General features: G+C 37.5%; 1 protein-coding gene across 2 annotated transcripts in view; it reads left to right on the top strand.

The window, feature by feature from the left end:
* Positions 1-19,394, top strand: part of UQCC1 (ubiquinol-cytochrome c reductase complex assembly factor 1) — a 96,123-nt gene that overhangs the window by 13,174 nt on the left and 63,555 nt on the right. Inside the window, exons 3-5 of one of the 2 annotated variants that reach the window (NM_001076508.2) lie at positions 9,699-9,785; positions 11,100-11,207; positions 19,087-19,159. In NM_001076508.2, coding sequence (NP_001069976.1) covers positions 9,699-9,785; positions 11,100-11,207; positions 19,087-19,159 — 268 coding nt within the window. The remainder of the gene's footprint in view (positions 1-9,698; positions 9,786-11,099; positions 11,208-19,086; positions 19,160-19,394) is intronic. The other variant, XM_010811543.4, reaches the window with a different exon arrangement.

The raw sequence follows: 19,394 nt of genomic DNA, 5'->3' as shown, positions 1-19,394 counted from the left end.
ACCATGGTACAGTCTGATGATTTTTACTGTTGGGAGTGTTTCCAGGTATTCATCTGAGAGTTAACCTTTCTTCAGTTTTCTTCTTGTAGCCACTTTTACCTGGAGTAAGAAAATGTTTCTTTTTTTCCTTTTTATGAACATGAAATTAGAGGAACAATTATTTGAGGCCTTAGTTTACCACTGATCACCTGATCCATTAAAATGTAGTCTACTTTGGACCCTCATTGAGGATTTCTTTTCCTGATTTTTGCTAAATGTACAAATAATTCAATAATAAAGGTAATAAAAATCACCCATGACTTCAAACCTGAAAACATCTGCTGGTCCTTTTCCAGTCTTTGAGTATGTGTGTGTACGCTAATTTTTTCCTTAGGTACCTGAACAAATATCTACAGAATTTTATGTTCTGGTGCTTTTTCACATATTAGAGCAGACATTATTCATGTTTTAGACATATTCCATAATTAATTTTCGAAATGACTACATGTTATTCTATTTATTTAGCCTTTATTTATGTTAAAATTATTTCCAATTTTTTTGCCATAGTAGACTTTAATGTGGTTACCATTTTCTTGCTGTATAGTTTTTCTTATTTTAAATTATTTATTAAGGATAAACTAGCAGAGTACACCCTAGGTCAAAGGGTGTGAGGAATTTTCCTTTCCAAAAAGTTGTTTTAATTTATACTGCCACCAGCAATGTTTATATAACTAGTTTTTCATCATTACTTCCCCTAAATTGTTTTCTTTTTTTTTTTAATTTATTTATCTTCTGTCTCGGGTCTTAGTTGCATCATGCGGGATCTTCGTTGCTGTGCATAGACCCTCCGGTTTTGGCTTGTGGGCTTAGTTGCCCTGAGGCATGTGGGGTCTTAGTTTCCTGACCAGGGTTCGAACCCACGTCCCCTGCGTTGAAAGGCAGAACCACTGGACCACCAGGGAAGTCCCTACATTGGATGTTTTTTAAAAATTTAAACTAATTGGGTAGAAAATATTACTTTGTTTTGCTTAGCATTTCTTTATCAGGGTTAAACATTTTTCTGTGTTTATCAGTTGTATTCTGGTTTGTAAAAACTGTATGCATTTATCATTTCTTCATTTATCTATTGGGAATTTATTTTTATTACCAACTTATGTAAATTCCTTTTGTAGCCATTGATCTTCATATTGAATGCAATGAAAATTTATTTTTGATGTATAAATTATATACTACGCAATTTATTTATATTAATATGTTAAAATATTTAAAGTGCAGAGTAATTCCCTTCAATTAGTATATAAGTCTTGCCCTTCTGAGAATGTCTTGTTTGTCCCTGTATTTCCTGGGCTTCTCATTGAGTCTGGCACAGAAGAGGCAATAAATGAATGAATGAAGAATATATTTGTGCAGAAGAGGGGTCTGTTTTAGATAGTCAGGTAGCTGTTTCTTTTCAGAAGTTTTTGGGCTGTGTTCTGCTTTTGTCTTTGTATGCATTGAAAAATTATTTATTTTTGGCTGGGCCGGGTCTTCATTGCTGCCTGGGCTTTTATCTAGTTGCAGAGACCAGGGGCTACTCTCTAGTTGGGGCGCCTGGGCTTCTCTTAGTTGCAGAGTGCAGGTTCTAGAGCAGGCAGCTTCATTAGCTACGGCACTGGGGCTCAGTAGTTGTGGCGATGGGCTTAGTTGCCCTGAGGCAAGTGGAATCTTCCTAGACCAGGGACTGAACCTGTGTTCCCTGCGTTGGCAGGGAGATTTTTAACCACTGGACCACCAGGGAAGTCCTAGAAAATTTTAATAGAATTTGTCCTGTAGCTTTAAGTCGTTTGTAAATAATGTGTGTATAGAAGGTGGAAGGGGGAGCTCATTCTATCAGTCTCTGACTTGGGCCTCATTCTTTGAATCAATAAACATTTCTTGGGTACCTAATACATACCAGGTACTGTACTAGGTTCTCGGACAGCATTATAGCAAGGCATCCATGTAAATAACTTGTAGTTGTTTATCTCATACTGACAAAATGTAATTTCAGCCATTGTAAATAAACTGGACATTTTGTCATGTTGACCGTACCTTGCTGGTACATCTTCCCAGTTTTGAATTCTGGTTGGAAAACTCTGCCTCAGAATGACATCCTCAGGCGCATGTCCGAGAGGGAGGCAGATTTGGCTCAGAATGAGGAAGAACCTTGTGTTAACTAAAATTGTGGTGTAATGGAATGTGTTGGCTATATTTGGCAAAGTAAATTTACTCTTACTGGAAATATTCAAGCAATGATTGGAAGACTGTGTTAGGGGCATGACATAAAAGTATCTTTCATTGGGTGAATGGTAGTATCAGAAGATCTCTAAGGTAATGTCCATTGCTATAATCCTGTTATTGTTTTCAAAAGGCTAGGGATGTTGGATTCTCAACTATCTTTTCTAAATAACCTCTTGAAGTTTCTATCATACTTTGATGAGTCTACTTAAAATTTTTTTTTAAATTTTGAAATAAACTTATAAAAAAGTGATAAAAAGAGTAGTGTTCCCATATATCCTTCATCTAGCTTCCTTTAATGTTAACATCTTATGTGACCATAGTGCAGTTATTGAAACCAGGAAGTCAACATTGATGTAATGCTATTAAATAATCTGTATACCTATTCCAGTTTTTTCCCCCCATTAATTCCTTTTTTGGTTCTTGGTTTGGGTTTGTCTAATATTTTCTTAAAATTAGATTAAGCCTATGCATTTTTGGAAAAAGTGACATTGTTTCCTTCTCAGTGTGTCATATCAGGGGATACATGATGCCAATATGTCTTATTACTGGTGATGTTAACCTTGGTCACTTGGTTATTAATTAAAGTCACTGTTTTCCCCTTTGTAATTAGTGTCTTGTGAGAAGATACTTTGAGATGGTACATATTTCTTATACTTTTTTGCTCATTACTTTTAGCGCCCATTGATGGTTCTTTTTTTTAATGGTATGTAATAATTACTTTAAAAATTATGATAAAATACACATAACAAAGTTACCACCATTTTTAAGTATGCAATTCAGTAGTGTAAAATATAGTCACATTGTTAAACAGTATATATCTAGAGATTTTTCATCTTCCAAAACTGAAAGTGTATACCCCTGCCTGCCATTGGCAACCACCTTTCCAGTTTTCTGTTTCTATGATTTTGACTGCTTTAATGCTACCTGTGGGGCTTCCCAGGTGTCGCTAGTGCTAAAGAACCTGCCTGCCAATACAAGAGACACAAGAGATGTGGGTTTGATCCCTGGGTTGGCCCTGGAGTAGGAAATGGCAACCCACTCCAGTATTCTTGCCTGGAAAATTCCATGGACGGAAGAGCCTGGCAGGCTACAGTCCAGGGGGTCACAAAAGAGTCAGACACTGAGTACAATGCTACGTATGAGTGGAATCATACAGTATTTGTCTTTTTGTTACTTATTTTGCTTGGCATTATGTCTTCAAAGTTCATTTGTGTTACAGCATGTGATAAGATTTTTTTTAAAGCTGTATAATATTCCATTGTATTTATATATTACAGTTTCTTTATCCATTGTTCTGTCAGTGGGCATTTGGATTACTTCCACATCTTGGCTATTGTGAAAAATGCTTCAGTGAAGATAAGTGTGCAAATATCTTTTCAAGCTCCTGCTTTTAATTTTTTTTTTTTTTATATTTAGCTAGAAGTGGTATTGCTGTATCATGTGATAATTCTATTTATGGTTCTTGACTGCAGTAGTCATTACTGTGGTGTTTGCTTGATGGTCATTTTCTAATTCCATCAATACCTACTCCATTTGTTGACTGGAATTCTCCTGTAACGATGAGCTGTCACTTCCTCTCCATTTATTTGTTTATTCAATTATTTTGTTTGTATCAGTATGAGCTAATGGATATTTATTCTGTGAGTTATAATCTATTCTCATTATTTATTTTGTCGATCAAATTGTCCCATGTTTGGCCGTTGAGAGCTTCTTCAAGTTCTTTTCTATATTCCTTCAGTTTTTGAACACTTCTGTATTTCTTGGGCACCACAAATGTTTCAGGTTCATGCTGTATTTAATTTGCTCTAGTCCTAGAGTCAACAGTTTCCCTGGGGAGCACTGGTTCCTTTTATTGGAGAAGAATATTAGGAATATTTAGAAATTAAGATCTGGGTGCTAAGTGTACATTAGCCAATGTTGAACTCTACTTAGGTTTTTGAAATCAGCTAGGGGAAAGAAGAGAATTCTGAATATATGTTTTACCCCTTAATGAACTTTACTTCTTTGAGCCTTAGAGTCCTTATTTCTAAAATGGGGAAAAAATAGTATCAACTTTGCAAGATTGCTGTGAGATAACAAAAGTAAAACAGCAAGCATACAGATGCTGGGCATATGGGAGATCTTTAGTAAATTGTAACCATGGTTTTTGTTGCTATTTATGTTCATGCTCCTTGGGTAAATTTTCTCCTCATCTTGTAAATGGAAACTTTAAAAAAATTTTTTTTGTCCTAAAACTACCTTAAGTTGCAGCCTCTCCCTGGGTCTTAGTTTCCTCATCTGTGAAAGGAAAAGGTTGGACTTAGAAGATCTCTGAGATTCCTTCCAGCTCAAGTGTTGTTATTCTAAGTTACTCCTTAGTTCTTTAATTGCTTTTTCTCCAAGCTAAACAGCCTCAATTCGTTTTAACCTTTCCACTAGGACCTTTTATTCATCTCTTTGATCATTCCTGTGGTTCTTTTCTGGACCTTCTCCAGATTGTCCTTCTATTTAGAAAAAAAAAAAAAATCCCACCTAGTTTTTATTGAGTGCTGACTCCATGCCCGGAATGGTGTTGAGCAGTGGGACAGAAAATAAAATAAGTATAAGATATACTGTGCCCTGGTGGAGCTTATAGTTTTGCTAAAAGGACCAGATATTCAAGAATTGCTGAGTCTTTCTCTCCTTTTCCCTTTTTCCCTCCTTCCCTCCATTCATTCCTTCCTTCTTTCCCTCCTCTCTTTCTCTATTTCTTTCAGATCAGGAAGGTCTTTTCATTTTTAGAACCTTTTTGGAAGCAAAAAAGAAGAGTGAAATTTTAGCATTTCACTTAATGAGGGGCTGCTTGCATAAGAGTTTGCCATTGGATTTGTCTGGAACAGGTTTTCATATTTGTTTTATGCATCGAAGTTTACCCATCTCTTTTACATAGATTATTTTATTTGGTTCTAAAACAAACATATGAGATAGGCAGAGCTGGAGCTTCTAACCCTGTTTTTTTATCTTCCACTACCCCATGCTTCTCACCTTTGTTTTTTCACTCACCTTCTCTATGCTGCTGTCATCTTAAGGCTTACCCATGATCTCTTTTCTGATGACTGCAGATCTTTTTGATCTCTAAATTTCTATTTTTTATTGAAGTATAATAAAAATACAAAAAGGCATAAGTCATAAGTATGTGACTCAATGAATTATCCCCAAGTGAACGTAACCAGCTCCCACATCAAGAAATAGAACCCCAGAAGTTCCTTGATCCCCTTCTAGTCTCTATCCCTAACCAAAGTTAAGCAATCTTCTCTTTGAACACCAGAGTAGTTTTGCCTTTCAAACATACGGTATGTACTCTCTTTTGTTTGTCTGCTTTCATTCAACTTTGTTTTAGAAATTCATCTATGTCACTCTGTGTCGTAGTAGTGTATTCATTCTCATTGTTGTATAGTATTTTGTTGTCTGACTGTACCACAATTAATTTTTCCACTTATGTATTGATGGATATTTAGATTGTTTCTAGTTGGGCTTTTATAAATAGGGCTCTTTTGAGCATTCTTGTGTACGTTTTTGTGAGCATATATACCCATTTCTATTGGGGTATATACTTAGAAATGGAATTGTTGAATCTTACAGAATGTGTATACATTCAGCTTCATGCTGCTACTGCTAAGTCACTTCAGTCGTGTCCGACTCTGTGCGACCCTATAGACGGCAGCCCACCAGGCTCCCCCGTCCCTGGGATTCTCCAGGAAAGAACACTGGAGTGGGTTGCCATTTCCTTCTCCAGTGCATGAAAGGGAAAAGTGAAAGTGAAGTCGCTCAGTCGTGTCCGACTCTTCTCGACCCCATGGTCTGCAGCCTACCAGGCTCCTCCGTCCATGGGATTTTCCAGGCAAGAGTGCTGGAGTGGGGTGCCATTGCCTTCTCCATCAGCTTCATAGATACTGCTAAATAATTTTTCAAAGTGATTGTATCATTTTATACTCCCATCAGCAGAGTATGAGAGTTCTAGTTGCTCTATATCCTTTCTGATGCTTTGTGTGTGTGTGTGTGTGTGTGTGTGTTTGGTGGGTGGTCTTTAAACATTTTAAAATACGAAAGTAAAGTGAATTTTCTTTCTCTTCTCCACAAGGTTATGAGCTCCATAGGGATTGTTTTATCTTAAAACCTGGCACAAAGGCTGGCATATTATGGGTATTTAATAAAAGTTGGAGGAAACATGTGTGCATGATATGTGTGTAGATAAGAAGAAGAAGGATATATAATAAGGGCTTCCCTGGTGGTTCAGTAGATAAAAATCTGCCTCCCAATGCAGAGGATGCAGGTTTGATCCCTTTCATCCCTGGTAGGGGAAGATCCCACAATGCCGAGGGGCAGCTACGCTCATGTGCCCCAATTACAGAACCCACAGGCTTGGAGCCTGTGCTTCGAAACAAGAGAAGCCACAGCTATGAGAAGCCTGTGTACTGCAACAAAGAGTAGACCCTGTGCAGCAAGGAAGACCCAGTGTAGCTAAAACATAAAATAAATACATTTATGAAGAAGCATATAATAAGAAGTAACCTTACAAGTGGCTAGGTTTGTTCATTCAACAAATATTTAAGTGTTTGCTGTGTATAATGCACTGTACTTGATTCTGGTAATACAGCTAGTTCCTACCCTCATGGATGTTTTTGGTGGTGGTAATAGAAAATAAATATATGTGTAATAAAAATATACTTGTACATTGTAATGAGTACTGTGAATGAAATGAACTGGCTACTGCTATGATAGAGAATCATGGGATGACAAAAAAACTGTTTTAGATACAACAGTCAGAGAAGGCCTCTTTGAAAAAGTGACAGTGAGTATTTTGGGGTATTTTCTCTCTCTTTTTTTCTTTACAAAAAGTTATTTGATATCTTTTTGGTTTAAACAGAGGAAAAATTAATGTTTTTAAAGGTCAAGGGAATCTTTTTCAGGGGGCAAGGGCAAGAATGGGTAGTACAAAAAAGTAAATGTATGTGTTTATAGGTATGTTTAGGTGTGGGGAAACTAGATGTTTTCTGGGGAAGAAAAAGATCATGTCATTTAATATAACGTGCCCCAAAGCACAGCTTGTTGAGACTGTTGGTTGTGTTCCTTGAACCTGTTTAAGTGTTTCATGTTCCAGTGGGCCATTACATTGATGTATGAGATACAATAGGCGTTGTTCTGTGTTTAGTGTTACACAGCCTTCTTGATACCTATGAATTTAAGTGTAAGTCCTTGGCACTGACCAGAAGAATCCTGACTAATCTTTTAATATTCTTGTTTGGAAAGAAAAGTAAATAGTAACTCTCCACATTTAGAAATTCCATTTTTTCCTTCATTAGTATTAAAGGAAAAATCATTTTCATTTCAGTGTGTCCCTTCTCTTGGAATAAAACAGAAAGGAATCCTCCTGCTACTCCTTCCCCACCACTTTATATTGTAAAGAAAATATAATAGTACTGAGAGTATGGAAACTAGGTTCCTAAACTCTTGCATATTCTACCAGCATAGTGAAATAATTCATTTCTGTGTATTCCATTTTATTTTATTTTTTTTAAATTTTATTTTATTTTTAAACTTTACAATATTGTATTAGTTTTGCCAAATATCGAAATGAATCCACCACAGGTATACCCACGTTCCCCATCGTGAACCCTCCTCCCACCTCCCTCCCCTACCCTCCCTCTGGGTCGTCCCAGTGCACCAGCCCCAAGCATCCAGTACCGTGCATCGAACCTGGACTGGCGACTCGTTTCATACATGATATTATACATGTTTCAATGCTATTCTCCCAAATCTCCCCACCCTCTCCCTCTCCCACAGAGTCCATAAGACTGATCTATACATCGGTGTCTCTTCTGCTGTCTCGTACACAGGGTTATTGTTACCATCTTTCTAAATTCCATATATATGCGTTAGTATACTGTATTGGTATTTTTCTTTCTGGCTTACTTCACTCTGTATAATAGGTTCCAGTTTTAGACTTGCACATATGCATTTGTGTATCTACCTATAATTTTATGCATAAATGTGTTTTCATGTTGCTAAATAATAATCTCTTGTAAACTGTGGATTTTAGGTGATAATGTTGTATCAGTGTAGGTTCATCCATTGTAACAAATGTACCACTGTATTGAGGGATGTTGATAGTGGCAGATATTGTAAATGTGTGGGAAGGGGTATGTGGGAGCTGTCTGTACTTTGGTGGGAGCCTAAAACTGCCTTTAGAAATAAAGCCTAGTAAAAATCTGATAATTTGATTTCCCATTGAGTGACTGAACCTTAATTTAGTTAACCACCTCATTTCTCATTGGACTTATTCCCCAGTTTTCACTCTTGTGAATAATGGTAGAAGGAGGATTGCTTGCATATTATTTTTTCCATAGGAATTTATTTTCAAAATTATATTTATTGGTCTTGATTATAACATTACCAATATTGGTAGGATTATGGTGAGGATTCCATAAGGCACTTATATACAAGGCACATTCATCGTAAGGCACTTACATAGTGCCTGGCACATAATAGTTGTAGATAATGGCTTCCCTGATAGCTCAGTTGGTAAAGGATCCGCCTGCAATGCAGGAGACCCTGGTTCGATTCCTGGGTTGGGAATTCCTGCTGGAGAAGGGATAGGCTACCCGCTCGTGTATTCTTGGGCTTCCCTTCTGGCTCACTGGTAAAGAATCCACCTCCAATGCAGGAGACCTGGGTTCAATCCCTGGGTTTGGGAAGATCCCCTGGAGAAGGGAAAGGCCTTTCGAGTATTCTGGCCTGGAAAATTCCATGGCCTGTATAGGCTGTGGGGTCACCAAGAGTCAGACAGGACTGAGCGACTTTCACTTTCAGTGGCTGTTATATTGCCAAAGTGCTTTCAAATGCAGTACAAATGTAGAAGGAAGACAATTCTGATCTGCACAACAGTGATGTTGACAATGATGATGAAAACTTCTACTACTTATTGTGTACATATTTTGTGAAGGAGAAGGCAATGGCACCCCACTCCAGTACTCTTGTCTGGAAAATCCCATGGATGGAGGAGTCTGGTAGCCTGCAGTCCATGGGGTTGCTAAGAGTCGGATACGACTGAGCGACTTCGCTTTCACTTTCCCTTTCATGCATTGGAGAAGGAAATGGCAACCCACTCCAGTGTTCTTTCCTGGAGAATCCCAGGGACGGGGGAGCCTGGTGGGCTGCCGTCTATAGGGTCGCACAGAGTCGGACACGACTTAAGTGACTTAGCATAGCATAGCATAGCATTTTGTGAAAGGTATTTTATATTCTTTAATTTATTCAGGTATTCATCAGATGTTTGTTGAGTATGTACCAGATAACCATTAGGAACTGGGTTAAGGAAGGTTGGAAAGATTCTATATTTTTTACTTTGAAGTATCTCTGCTCACAATAACCTTCTAAGTGTGTGCTCAGTGTTGCTTACATCTGGTTTTTTTTTTTTTCCCTCATATCTCCTGGGACTCCAGATGAGCCAGGCCCTAGCATGTGGTGGATCAGTACAAATTCCTGGAGTAGACATTGAGCTGAGGAGGAAGTATCATACCACGAGTAAGGTGAGACTTTAATGAGTTCTTTCTATGTCAGTGGCATGCTTTCACACAAGTATTCTTATTTGAAATTCAGCAAAATTGTTACCTGGATGAGGCAAGAAATTTTATTGAATGCAGATGATGAAGTTTAGGGAAGTAAAGTAACTTGCCTAGGGTCACAAGGATGGGAGGAGACAGACCAACTGAATATTGGAACCTAAGGCTTCTGATCCCATGTCTTGTATTTCTTCCATTATACTCTCTAGCTTAAAAAGCACTTGAGAGGAAAATTCATAGGTTTGTTTTTTTTTTTTTTAATAAAGTAATATTTAACTTCTGGACAATTTCTTATTAGTTAGATAGCCTGGCTTCATTTAGAGAGGCTTAGCATTAGAAAGGTTTTCCATGGAGTTTTTCTGTGAACTACAAAATGTATCTATCAGATCAGATCAGTCGCTCAGTTGTGTCCGACTCTTTGCGACCCCATGAATCGCAGCACACCAGGCCTCCCTGTCCATCACCAACTCCTGGAGTTCACTCAGACTCACGTCCATCGAGTCAGTGATGCCATCCAGCCTTCTCCTCCTGCCCCCAGTCCCTCCCAGCATCAGAGTCTTTTCCAGTGAGTCAACTCTTCGCACGAGGTGGCCAAAGTACTGGAGTTTCAGCTTTAGCATCATTCCTTCCAAAGAAATCCCAGGGCTGATCTCCTTCAGAATGGATTGGTTGGATCTCCTTGCAGTCCAAGGGACTCTCAAGAGTCTTCTCCAACACCACAGTTCAAAAACATCAATTCTTTGGTGCTCAGCCTTCTTCACAGTCCAACTCTCACATCCATACATGACCACAGGAAAAACCATAGCCTTGACTAGACAAATGTATCTATAGTCTTTAATAAAATTTGTTATACTAAAAATACAGGAATTTAAAAACATGTTTTCAGTGCTTGCTTTGGTTGATTATGTCTTTGATTTTGTCTGCTTTCAGATAATATTTTTCTTTCCTTTTCCTATAGTGTCAATAAACATAGAACATTCCTCTTCTCAGAATTGTTCTTTGGGAGTTGGGGGGCGGTCAAGATTTCTTTTTTAAAATACTCTTTTCTATAGAACCTAAATGGGGTGGGTATGTTTGCTTTGGAATTTGGAGGACATCGATTAGGATTCCAGATATGTTTGTACTGAGTGAAGAAGTACCCATAAAAATGAGAATTAAAAATTCTGGGTGAAAAAAAGCTAACCAATAAAAATTCCCCTTAGACCTAACGAGAAATAAAAGCATTCTTTTAAGAAATTTTTCTTGCAACTGATTTTTGATTTCTTCTTTTTTATTAAATAGCTTTCTTCTACCAAGGATTCACCACAGCCTGTTGAGGAGAAGGTTGGTGCTTTCACAAAGATAATAGAAGCCATGGGATTCACAGGACCTCTGAAATACAGTAAATGGGTAAAGTCTAAGTTTTTCTCATTTTTCTTTTTGAGCTTTATGCTTTCTTCTCCTTGCAGAAGATTTTTTTTTTTAAAGCTTCTGCTTTGCTTTTTGTGAAATGAATGTATTATTTTGAGAGCTTTAAAACATGTTGTATCCCCTTGTCTCCCATTCTAAGTCAGGTCTATATAGCATGTAGGGCTGAAAGACTGCCTCTACTCCCTTAACTTGATTCCTTAGAAGTATCTCAGTAGCAGGCAGTCGAATAAGACTGGTCTTTCCAGATCTTTGCCACGTGAATGCCATATAAATAAGTTCTAAGAAGTTAGATGGGCCAAATGTTCTGATGGGCAGTGTTCTTAAGGAAACATTACTTTCTATGATTCATAAGTGATTTTCTGTATGTCATGGTAGTGATTTTCTTTAAAATTTTGTTAATGAGCATTTTTAAAATTCTGTGATTTATTATAATTCATATTATGGAGGGCTGTCTGCTGTGTCATTCCTCATGAGATCTTGGCCTCGCACAGTATCTGTTATATAGTACTTGCCATAAATGAGTGAATGTCCTCTTTGCATCAGGTGCTGCTGCCTCTGGACTTTTATAGAAATGCTCTAACCAATTAAAGTAATAAAATACAAGTCACTGGATTTTTCTCAGCCCAGTTATCTTCTAGTACTACTGTTTCTTTCTACTGCTGCTGCTGCTAAGTCGCTTCAGTTGTGTCCGACTCTGTGCGACCCCATAGACGGCAGCCCAGCAAGGCTCCCCGTCCCTGGGATTCTCCAGGCAAGAACACTGGAGTGGGCTGCCATTTCTTTCTCCAATGCATGAAAGTGGAAAGTGAAAGAAAGTGAAGTCGCTCAGTCGTGTCTGACTCTAGCGACCCCATGGACTGCAGCCTACCAGGCTTCTCTGTCCATGGGATTTTCCAGGCAAAAGTGCTGGAGTGGGGTGCCATTGCCTTCTCCATTTCTTTCTACAGTTATGGCAAAAGTACCTTTTAATACTTTTCAAGGTTGCTAGAATGTTGGATGAGCCTGATCAGTCATAAGTTATAGTCATAAGTCATAATCAAAGCAAACCAATACAAAGCAGTAGAGAAGACTTTTCTAGAAAACACCATAGCTTTCCTCAGAATGACTAAATTATTTCACTTACACCATTTTAACAAGTTGTAGTCAAATTATTATAGAACTTCAATTTTATTGTGGACTCTACTTTTAGTTTTCTCTTAAAACATCTGGCTGTCTTCCTAACAGTTCTAACTGCAACACATACAGGCTTTTTTCTATACCCTCCCTTTTACATAAATTAAACAGTGATTCTACCAGCATTTTGTCTATAACGGGCTTTGAAAAGTATAGAAGATAAGACACATATACTCGGTTATAATAATGTTCTTGAGACCCTAAGGTTATGAAGTGCCTTCTTAATCATTAATGAAATACTATTTATGCTCTTTAAAGTTATCTCTTTTTACATCATAATTCCTTGACAAATGATAGTCATTGGTATATTTGGTAATATTAAGCAGGATCTTTTCTTCTATTAAAAAAAAAGATTTGCAATCCTAGCATTTGGATTTAAAAGCTTAAGTGTTTTGTTTGAAAGTAAGAAATTAAAAGGGAAATAAGAGCAGAAAGAAAAAAAGAGAAGAGAAAAAAATTGACTGTTTTATTAATTTCTTGATGGTTGAGTTCCACTTGGTTGCTTCCATATGCTTTGTCTCGTCTGTATTTTTATGATTCCAGAGGGAAAGTTGGCTACCATTTGGAGGATTACTAAATCATCAGGAAAATTTCTTCACTGTTTTAGTTTAAGTTAGTCTCTAATTTTTCTTGGTTCCCTTGTGACCTCAACTAAGTCTCTAATTGCATTTAAAAAATCTTTTGTGATGTGGCAGCATCTGTTGCCATATAACCTTCATTTTTGTGACATCAAAACATCAAAGTATGACATTCTAGTATAATTTGGGTGGGAAAATGTAGGTACAGCTTTCCATTTTGAAAGAGCCTTTTTCAGCAAATGTTGACTCAGAAGTCTGTGGCAGACACTTGTATTGGGGTTGCACTGGCAAGAATCTTTGAATTTTGTCTTTTCACATGTCTTTCATTAGGGAATAAAATGTCTGCTTGTCTCTCCACATCAGCATTGTCAGCCATCTTTCCTCCATCTTTTTATGTAATGTTTTTGAGTGTGGTTCCATTTTTTTTCTAGATGCGTATTCAGGAATTTAAATGTGGCTTTTCCTTACCTATTTGACTATCGCGAAATAACCATTTTTTTTCATTATCTTTATGGAACAGTATCAGGTTAAGATAAGGATAACATTTAACAGATTTAGCCACATGTCATTGAATAGGCAGTTTCCAGATTAGCATTAAGTCAAAAGTTATTCCTGTTCTGAAGGACACTGACAAACTGGAATGCATTCACAAATGGGCAGTGAGCCTTGTGAAGCCTTCAGAAACTTGAATGAAGAGTGGTTGAAGGAAATAGGGATGCTTTCCCTGGAAAGAGGAGACTAATGGTTCTTCTCAGATATTTGAGGAAGAAATGTAAAAAAAAAAGGAGAGGGACTTCCCTTGTGGTCCAGTGGTTGGGACTCTCTGCTCCCAGTGCAGGGCGCCTGGGTTCAGTCCCTGGTCAGGGAACTGGATCCCACATGGCATGACTAGGAATTCAAGTGTCACAACTGAAGATCCCGTTTGCCATAGCTAGGATCCGGTGCAGCCAGATACATAAATGCTGCTGCTGCTAACTCACTTCAGTCGTGTCCGACTCTGTGCGACCCCATAGACGGCAGCCCACCAGGCTCCCCCATCCCTGGGATTCTCTAGGCAAGAACACTGGAGTGGGTTTCCATTTCCTTCTCCAGTGCAAGAAAGTGAAAAGTGAAAGTGAAGTCGCTCAGTCGTGTCTGACTCTTTGCGACCCCATGGACTGCAGCCTACCAGGCTCCTCTGTCCATGGGATTTTCCAGGCAAGAGTACTGGTGTGGGTTGCCATTACCTTCTCCTAAATACATAAATAAATATACTAAAAAAAAAGGAGAGACTTACTCTGAGGTGTTCCAGCGTGCAGATCATGTTTAATGAATGTTACATGAAGCAGATTTATGTTCAGTATAACAAAAATCTAACAAGAATTGTCCTCCAGTGGACTAGGTAGCCTCACAAGGTCATTGGGCTTGTTTGAACAGGGGCCCAGATAGTTGACCATGAATCAAGAATGCTGGAGAAGGAATTCCAGTACAGAAGAGAAAGTTCAAATGACTTCAAAGCCCCTTCCAACTCACATAGCTGTGAGTGCAAGCCTTTTACTAGATTCGTTTTTCATCTTGTAGGATGGTACAAACGGCATCAGTTATTGGGAAAGCTGATTTTCATTTCCCAAAACTGTCTTAGGTGCTTGTGTTTTAGTCAATTAGACTGATGGAGTCTTCCAAAGTTAGAATGAAATAAACATGAAGTCATCCGAGGACCAGAACAATTTGTATTGACTGGATGGAAATTTAGTCCACCTACTTCCTTAACTTATATTAACACATGAGTCTTGAAGAGGTTCTTTCCCCGAGTTGTTATTTCCAGTCCCTGTGTGATGGTCTTAAGGGACTTGCTTTAGAGATTTGTCCAGGAAAATGGCTCACCCAAGTATAAAGGCTTGGCTTTGCTGCAGGAAAAGTGAGGAACTATAAAATGCTCCTCATTGCCACAGTATGAGCACTGTATAAATACACTGGCCAATCTGGTGAGGTCTTCATTATTTGTAATGAATGCTTGCTTCATGAACGTGTGGTGGGGAAAAACCTCTTTCTCAAGGAATGATGTGGGGCCTTGCAGGCAAGTGTGCCTTTCCTTAGGCAAAGTCATTAATTATGAACCAGAAGACTGTATATAAGAATTGAAAGGAAACTGCAGATTTAAAAAAAATTTTGACATAGGCCATTAGGAATTTTACTTGAAATTATAACTGTGTTGGGACTTCCCTGGGCACCCATCCACTGGTTAAGACTCTTTGCTCCCAATGCAGGGGGCGTATGCCACAAGGTGAGGCCTAAAATAAAAAAGAAAAATTTTTAAAGTGTCATGATAGTTAAACTAGGCCTTAAGTTCCATGAAAGGAGTTTTTAACTGCTTTGTTTATTGCTGTATTTCCTAGTGTCCAAATTAGTGTTAGGCACTGAATTAGGCGCTCAATAAATTATTTGTTGACTGAAATGAAGAGCCTACAGATGTCCTAAACACTCTGTTTCAAGGATAATAATAGGCCTGTCAAGGCCAAGTCATTTGGATAATGGTATCATTAGGATATCATTAGTTTGGCAATGGTACAGACCAGTGTTTGTATATAAAATACTCCCCCAACCTGTAGGTGTTAAAAAGTGAAACATGCTGCTTTTTTAGGTTGCTGATATGGTGAATTACACAGATTTGTGAATGTCGAATTAACTTGAAATTCCTGGGATAAATTCCAGTTGATCATATGTTCTCCTTTAAAAATACTGATGGATTTGATTTGTTAGTATTTTGTTAAGGAGTTTTGGATCTGTGTTCATGAAGACTATGGTTTTACTGTTTTGTTTTCTTCTGATATATTAGGGTTTTTTGTTTGTTTGTTTGTTTTTTGATGTCTTTGGTTTTGATACCAGGGTAATGTTGGATCATAGAATGAGCTGGGATGTATTCCTTGCTTTTTTCCTGCAAGAGTTTATGTAGATTTGACATCATTTCTTTAGATATTTGATAGAATTCTCTAGTGATGCCCTCAAGCCTGGAGCTTTCTGGGAAGATTTTTAACAACAAATCCAGTTTTTAAAATAGAGGTAGGAAGACTTCCCTGGTGGTCCAGTGGTTAAGACTCCATGCTTCCACTGCAAGGAGCTCGGGGTTCCCTGTTGGGGAAATAAGATCTCGCATGCTACATGTAGTGGCCAAAAAACAGAGATACGACTATTCATGTTATTTATTTATTCTTGTGAGCTTTGGTAGCTTGTATCTTTCAGTGAGTTTGTCCACTTCATCTAAAATAATGATGTTTATTTACTTAAAGTTGTTCATAATATTATCCTATTACCATCTTTAGGATATATAGTGATGTTCCCTCTATTCTCTGATTTCCGATACTGGTAACTCATGTCTTCTCTGTTTTTTCTTTCTTTTATTTTTAGAAAAATATGTATTTATCTATTTATTGGGTCTTAGTTGCAGCACAAGGGATCTCTGATCTTAGCTGCAGCATGCAAGATCTTCTAGTCGCAGCAGGCAAACTCTTAGTTGCGGATGTGGGATCTAGTGCCCTGTTAGGGATTGAACCCAGGTCCCCTGCATTGGGAGCTCAGAGTCTTAACTACTAGACCATCAGGGAAGTCCCTGTTTTTTCTTTTTATTCCTTGTCAATTTTATTGATGTTTTCAAAGAATCAGCTTTGGCCTGTGATTTTCTGTATTATTTTTGTTTTCAGTTTCATTAATTTCTGCTCTTATCTTTATGTATCATTCTGCTTGCTTTTAAGTTTAAATTGCTCTTCCCTTGGAGTTTTGTTTAAATGTGGGCTTCTAACACTGATTTATTGCCCATAAAAATGTACCTAATTTCCATTGGTTATATGTTGTTTGGTTTTCCCCCATATGAACTTTAGGCTAAAAAACATTGAAAATATAACATTTCAAATTAGCAAATAACAAATCTTAATTGCAATCAAAGACATAATACTTTATTTTATAACAGGTATTTCTGCCCATGAGAAACTGAGATATGAATATTATGTAGTAGTGGATATAGTATATCCTTGGTGACGTTGAACCTTAATAACAAAACTGCTCTGCTAAAATTCTAGGTTGGTTTTTCCTCAGTTGCTACATCATTTGCATATATATATATATATTTAGTCTGTGCATATTTGAGTAATTTTCTCTGTCATTTTAAAGAAAAATAAGCTTCTACAAGTCTTTTGTTGATACACTAATTGTATCCTTAAGGAAATATTTTGAAAGTCCTTAGAAATTCTTGTTCCTTTAGCACTGAGTTGGTCTTCAGACCTACAGTTCATAAAAATTTACTTTTCATTTTTAGATTTATTTTTTTGAAAATATAATGTACATACAGTAAAATATACAAATCTTCAGTATACAGCTCATGAATAAATTAAAATCACTCAGATTAAGATTCTATGAGAATTCTTAGTGTTTTGGGGAATAGTAAACAGTTGATCCTTTTACTATATTTTATATTCATTAGAAACTCATTTAAAAAGAGTTGCTGTGGTTATTGTTGTTGTTCAGTTGCTAAGTTTTGTCCAACTCTTTGTGACCCCATGGACTGTAGCACATAAGACTCCTCTGTCCTCCACTATCTCCTGGAGTTTGCTCAAATTCATGTCTGTTGAGTCAGTAATACTATCTAACTGTCTCATTCTCTGTCGCCCCCTTCTCCTTTTGCCTTCAGTCTTTCCCAGTATCAGGGTCTTTTCCAATGAGTCAGCTGTTTGCATCACGTGGCAAGGGTATTGGAGCTTCAGCTTTAGCTTCAGTAACAGTCCTTCCAATGAATATTCAGTGTTGATTTTCTTTAGGGTTGACTGGTTTGATCTTCTTGCTGTCCAAGGGACTCTCAAGAGTCTTCTCTAGCACCACAGTTCTTCAGCACTCAGCCTTCTTTATGGTTCAACTCTCACACCCATACTTGACTGCTCCCCATATCTTTGACTCTATGGACCTTTGTCGGCAAAGTGATGTCTCTGCTTTTTAATATGCTGTCTAGGTTTGTCATAACTTTTCTTCCAGGGAGCAAGTGTCTTTTAATTTCGCGACTGCAGTCACCATCCACAGTGCTTTTGGAGCCCAAGAAAATAAAATCTGTCACTGCTTCCACTTTTTCCCCTTCTATTTGTCATGAAGTGATGGAACCAGATGCCATGATCTTAGTTTTTTGAAAGTTGAGTTTCAAGCCGGCTTTTTCACTCTCCTCTTTCACCCTCATCAAGAGGCTGTTTAGTTCCTCTTCACTTTCTACCATTACGGTGGTATCATCTGCATATATGAGGTTGTTGATATCTTAATCTTAATTCCAGCTGGTGATTCATCCAGCCCAGCATAGAAGTTAAATAAGCAGGGTGACAGTATACAGCCTTGATGTACTCCTTTCCCACTCTTGTTCCATGTCTGGTTATAACTATTGCTTCTTGACCTGCATACAGATTTCTCAGGAGACAGGTAAGATAGTCTGGTACTCCCATCTCTTTAAGAATTTCTCACAATTTGTGTGATCCACACAGTCAGAGGCTTTAGTGCAGTCAATGAAGCAGGAGTAAATGTTTTTCTGGAATTCCCTTGCTTTCTCCATGATCCAACAAATTTATAAACATAGTATTCTGTTAGGATCAGCAAACTATAAAACTAGGGAAAATACAGGAAAAAATGACCCCCTCTCTTCAGGGGAAAAAAAAGACTTATGGAATAGATAATAGTGCTTCTGAGGGATGATCAAATGATTGAGGGTTTTGCTTGATTTTGGTCAGGAGAATGGGTAATTTTCTTTTTAATATAAAGGGTTTCAGATTATAAAGAGTTAATATGGATGGTTCTGAACTATGGTTTAGAGGCTCAAATGTGGTAAAATGGGTTTGAATTAAAGGATATATTTCCTCTAAAGATTAGAAAAAGCTTTTTGACATTTTGATGCTAAAATCATAAAATCTAGGATTTTTTGAAGTCTGAATGTCTTGATTTAATAAAATAAAGCTACCTGTATTGTTTAGCGATTAAATTTGCCTAGAGACAGGTTTGGACCCATCCTTCTAGTTGAAAATGTATAAAATTCTGTGACCCACATCTGATGGTACCAGAGCATTCACTTGGTCATGTCTTGAGTTTGTTTTATTCTCTTTGTCTAGAAAATTAAGATTGCAGCCCTGCGCATGTATACCAGCTGTGTGGAGAAAACTGACTTCGAGGAATTCTTTCTAAGTAAGTTACTGTTTTTGAAAGTTCTGAAAAGGAAAATGAATCTACTGTTCATTTTTGTGTTTGTGTCTTGGTCAGATAGTGCTCTTTTTTAAGGTACTAGTGAAACAGTTTTTCTTGCACAGGATATATAATAAAAGCTTCCTATTTTTCTCCTAATCAAATAAACAGAGGCCAAAAGAACCTTATAAATAAGATGTTTTATTTGGGAAAAATAAAGCATTTGGGGAAAAAAAAA

Source organism: Bos taurus, chromosome 13, assembly GCF_002263795.3.
Source record: "Bos taurus isolate L1 Dominette 01449 registration number 42190680 breed Hereford chromosome 13, ARS-UCD2.0, whole genome shotgun sequence".
Lineage (NCBI taxonomy): Eukaryota > Metazoa > Chordata > Mammalia > Artiodactyla > Bovidae > Bos > Bos taurus.
Note: the sequence above shows the minus strand (reverse complement) of the source record. Positions and strands in the feature narration are given on the sequence as shown.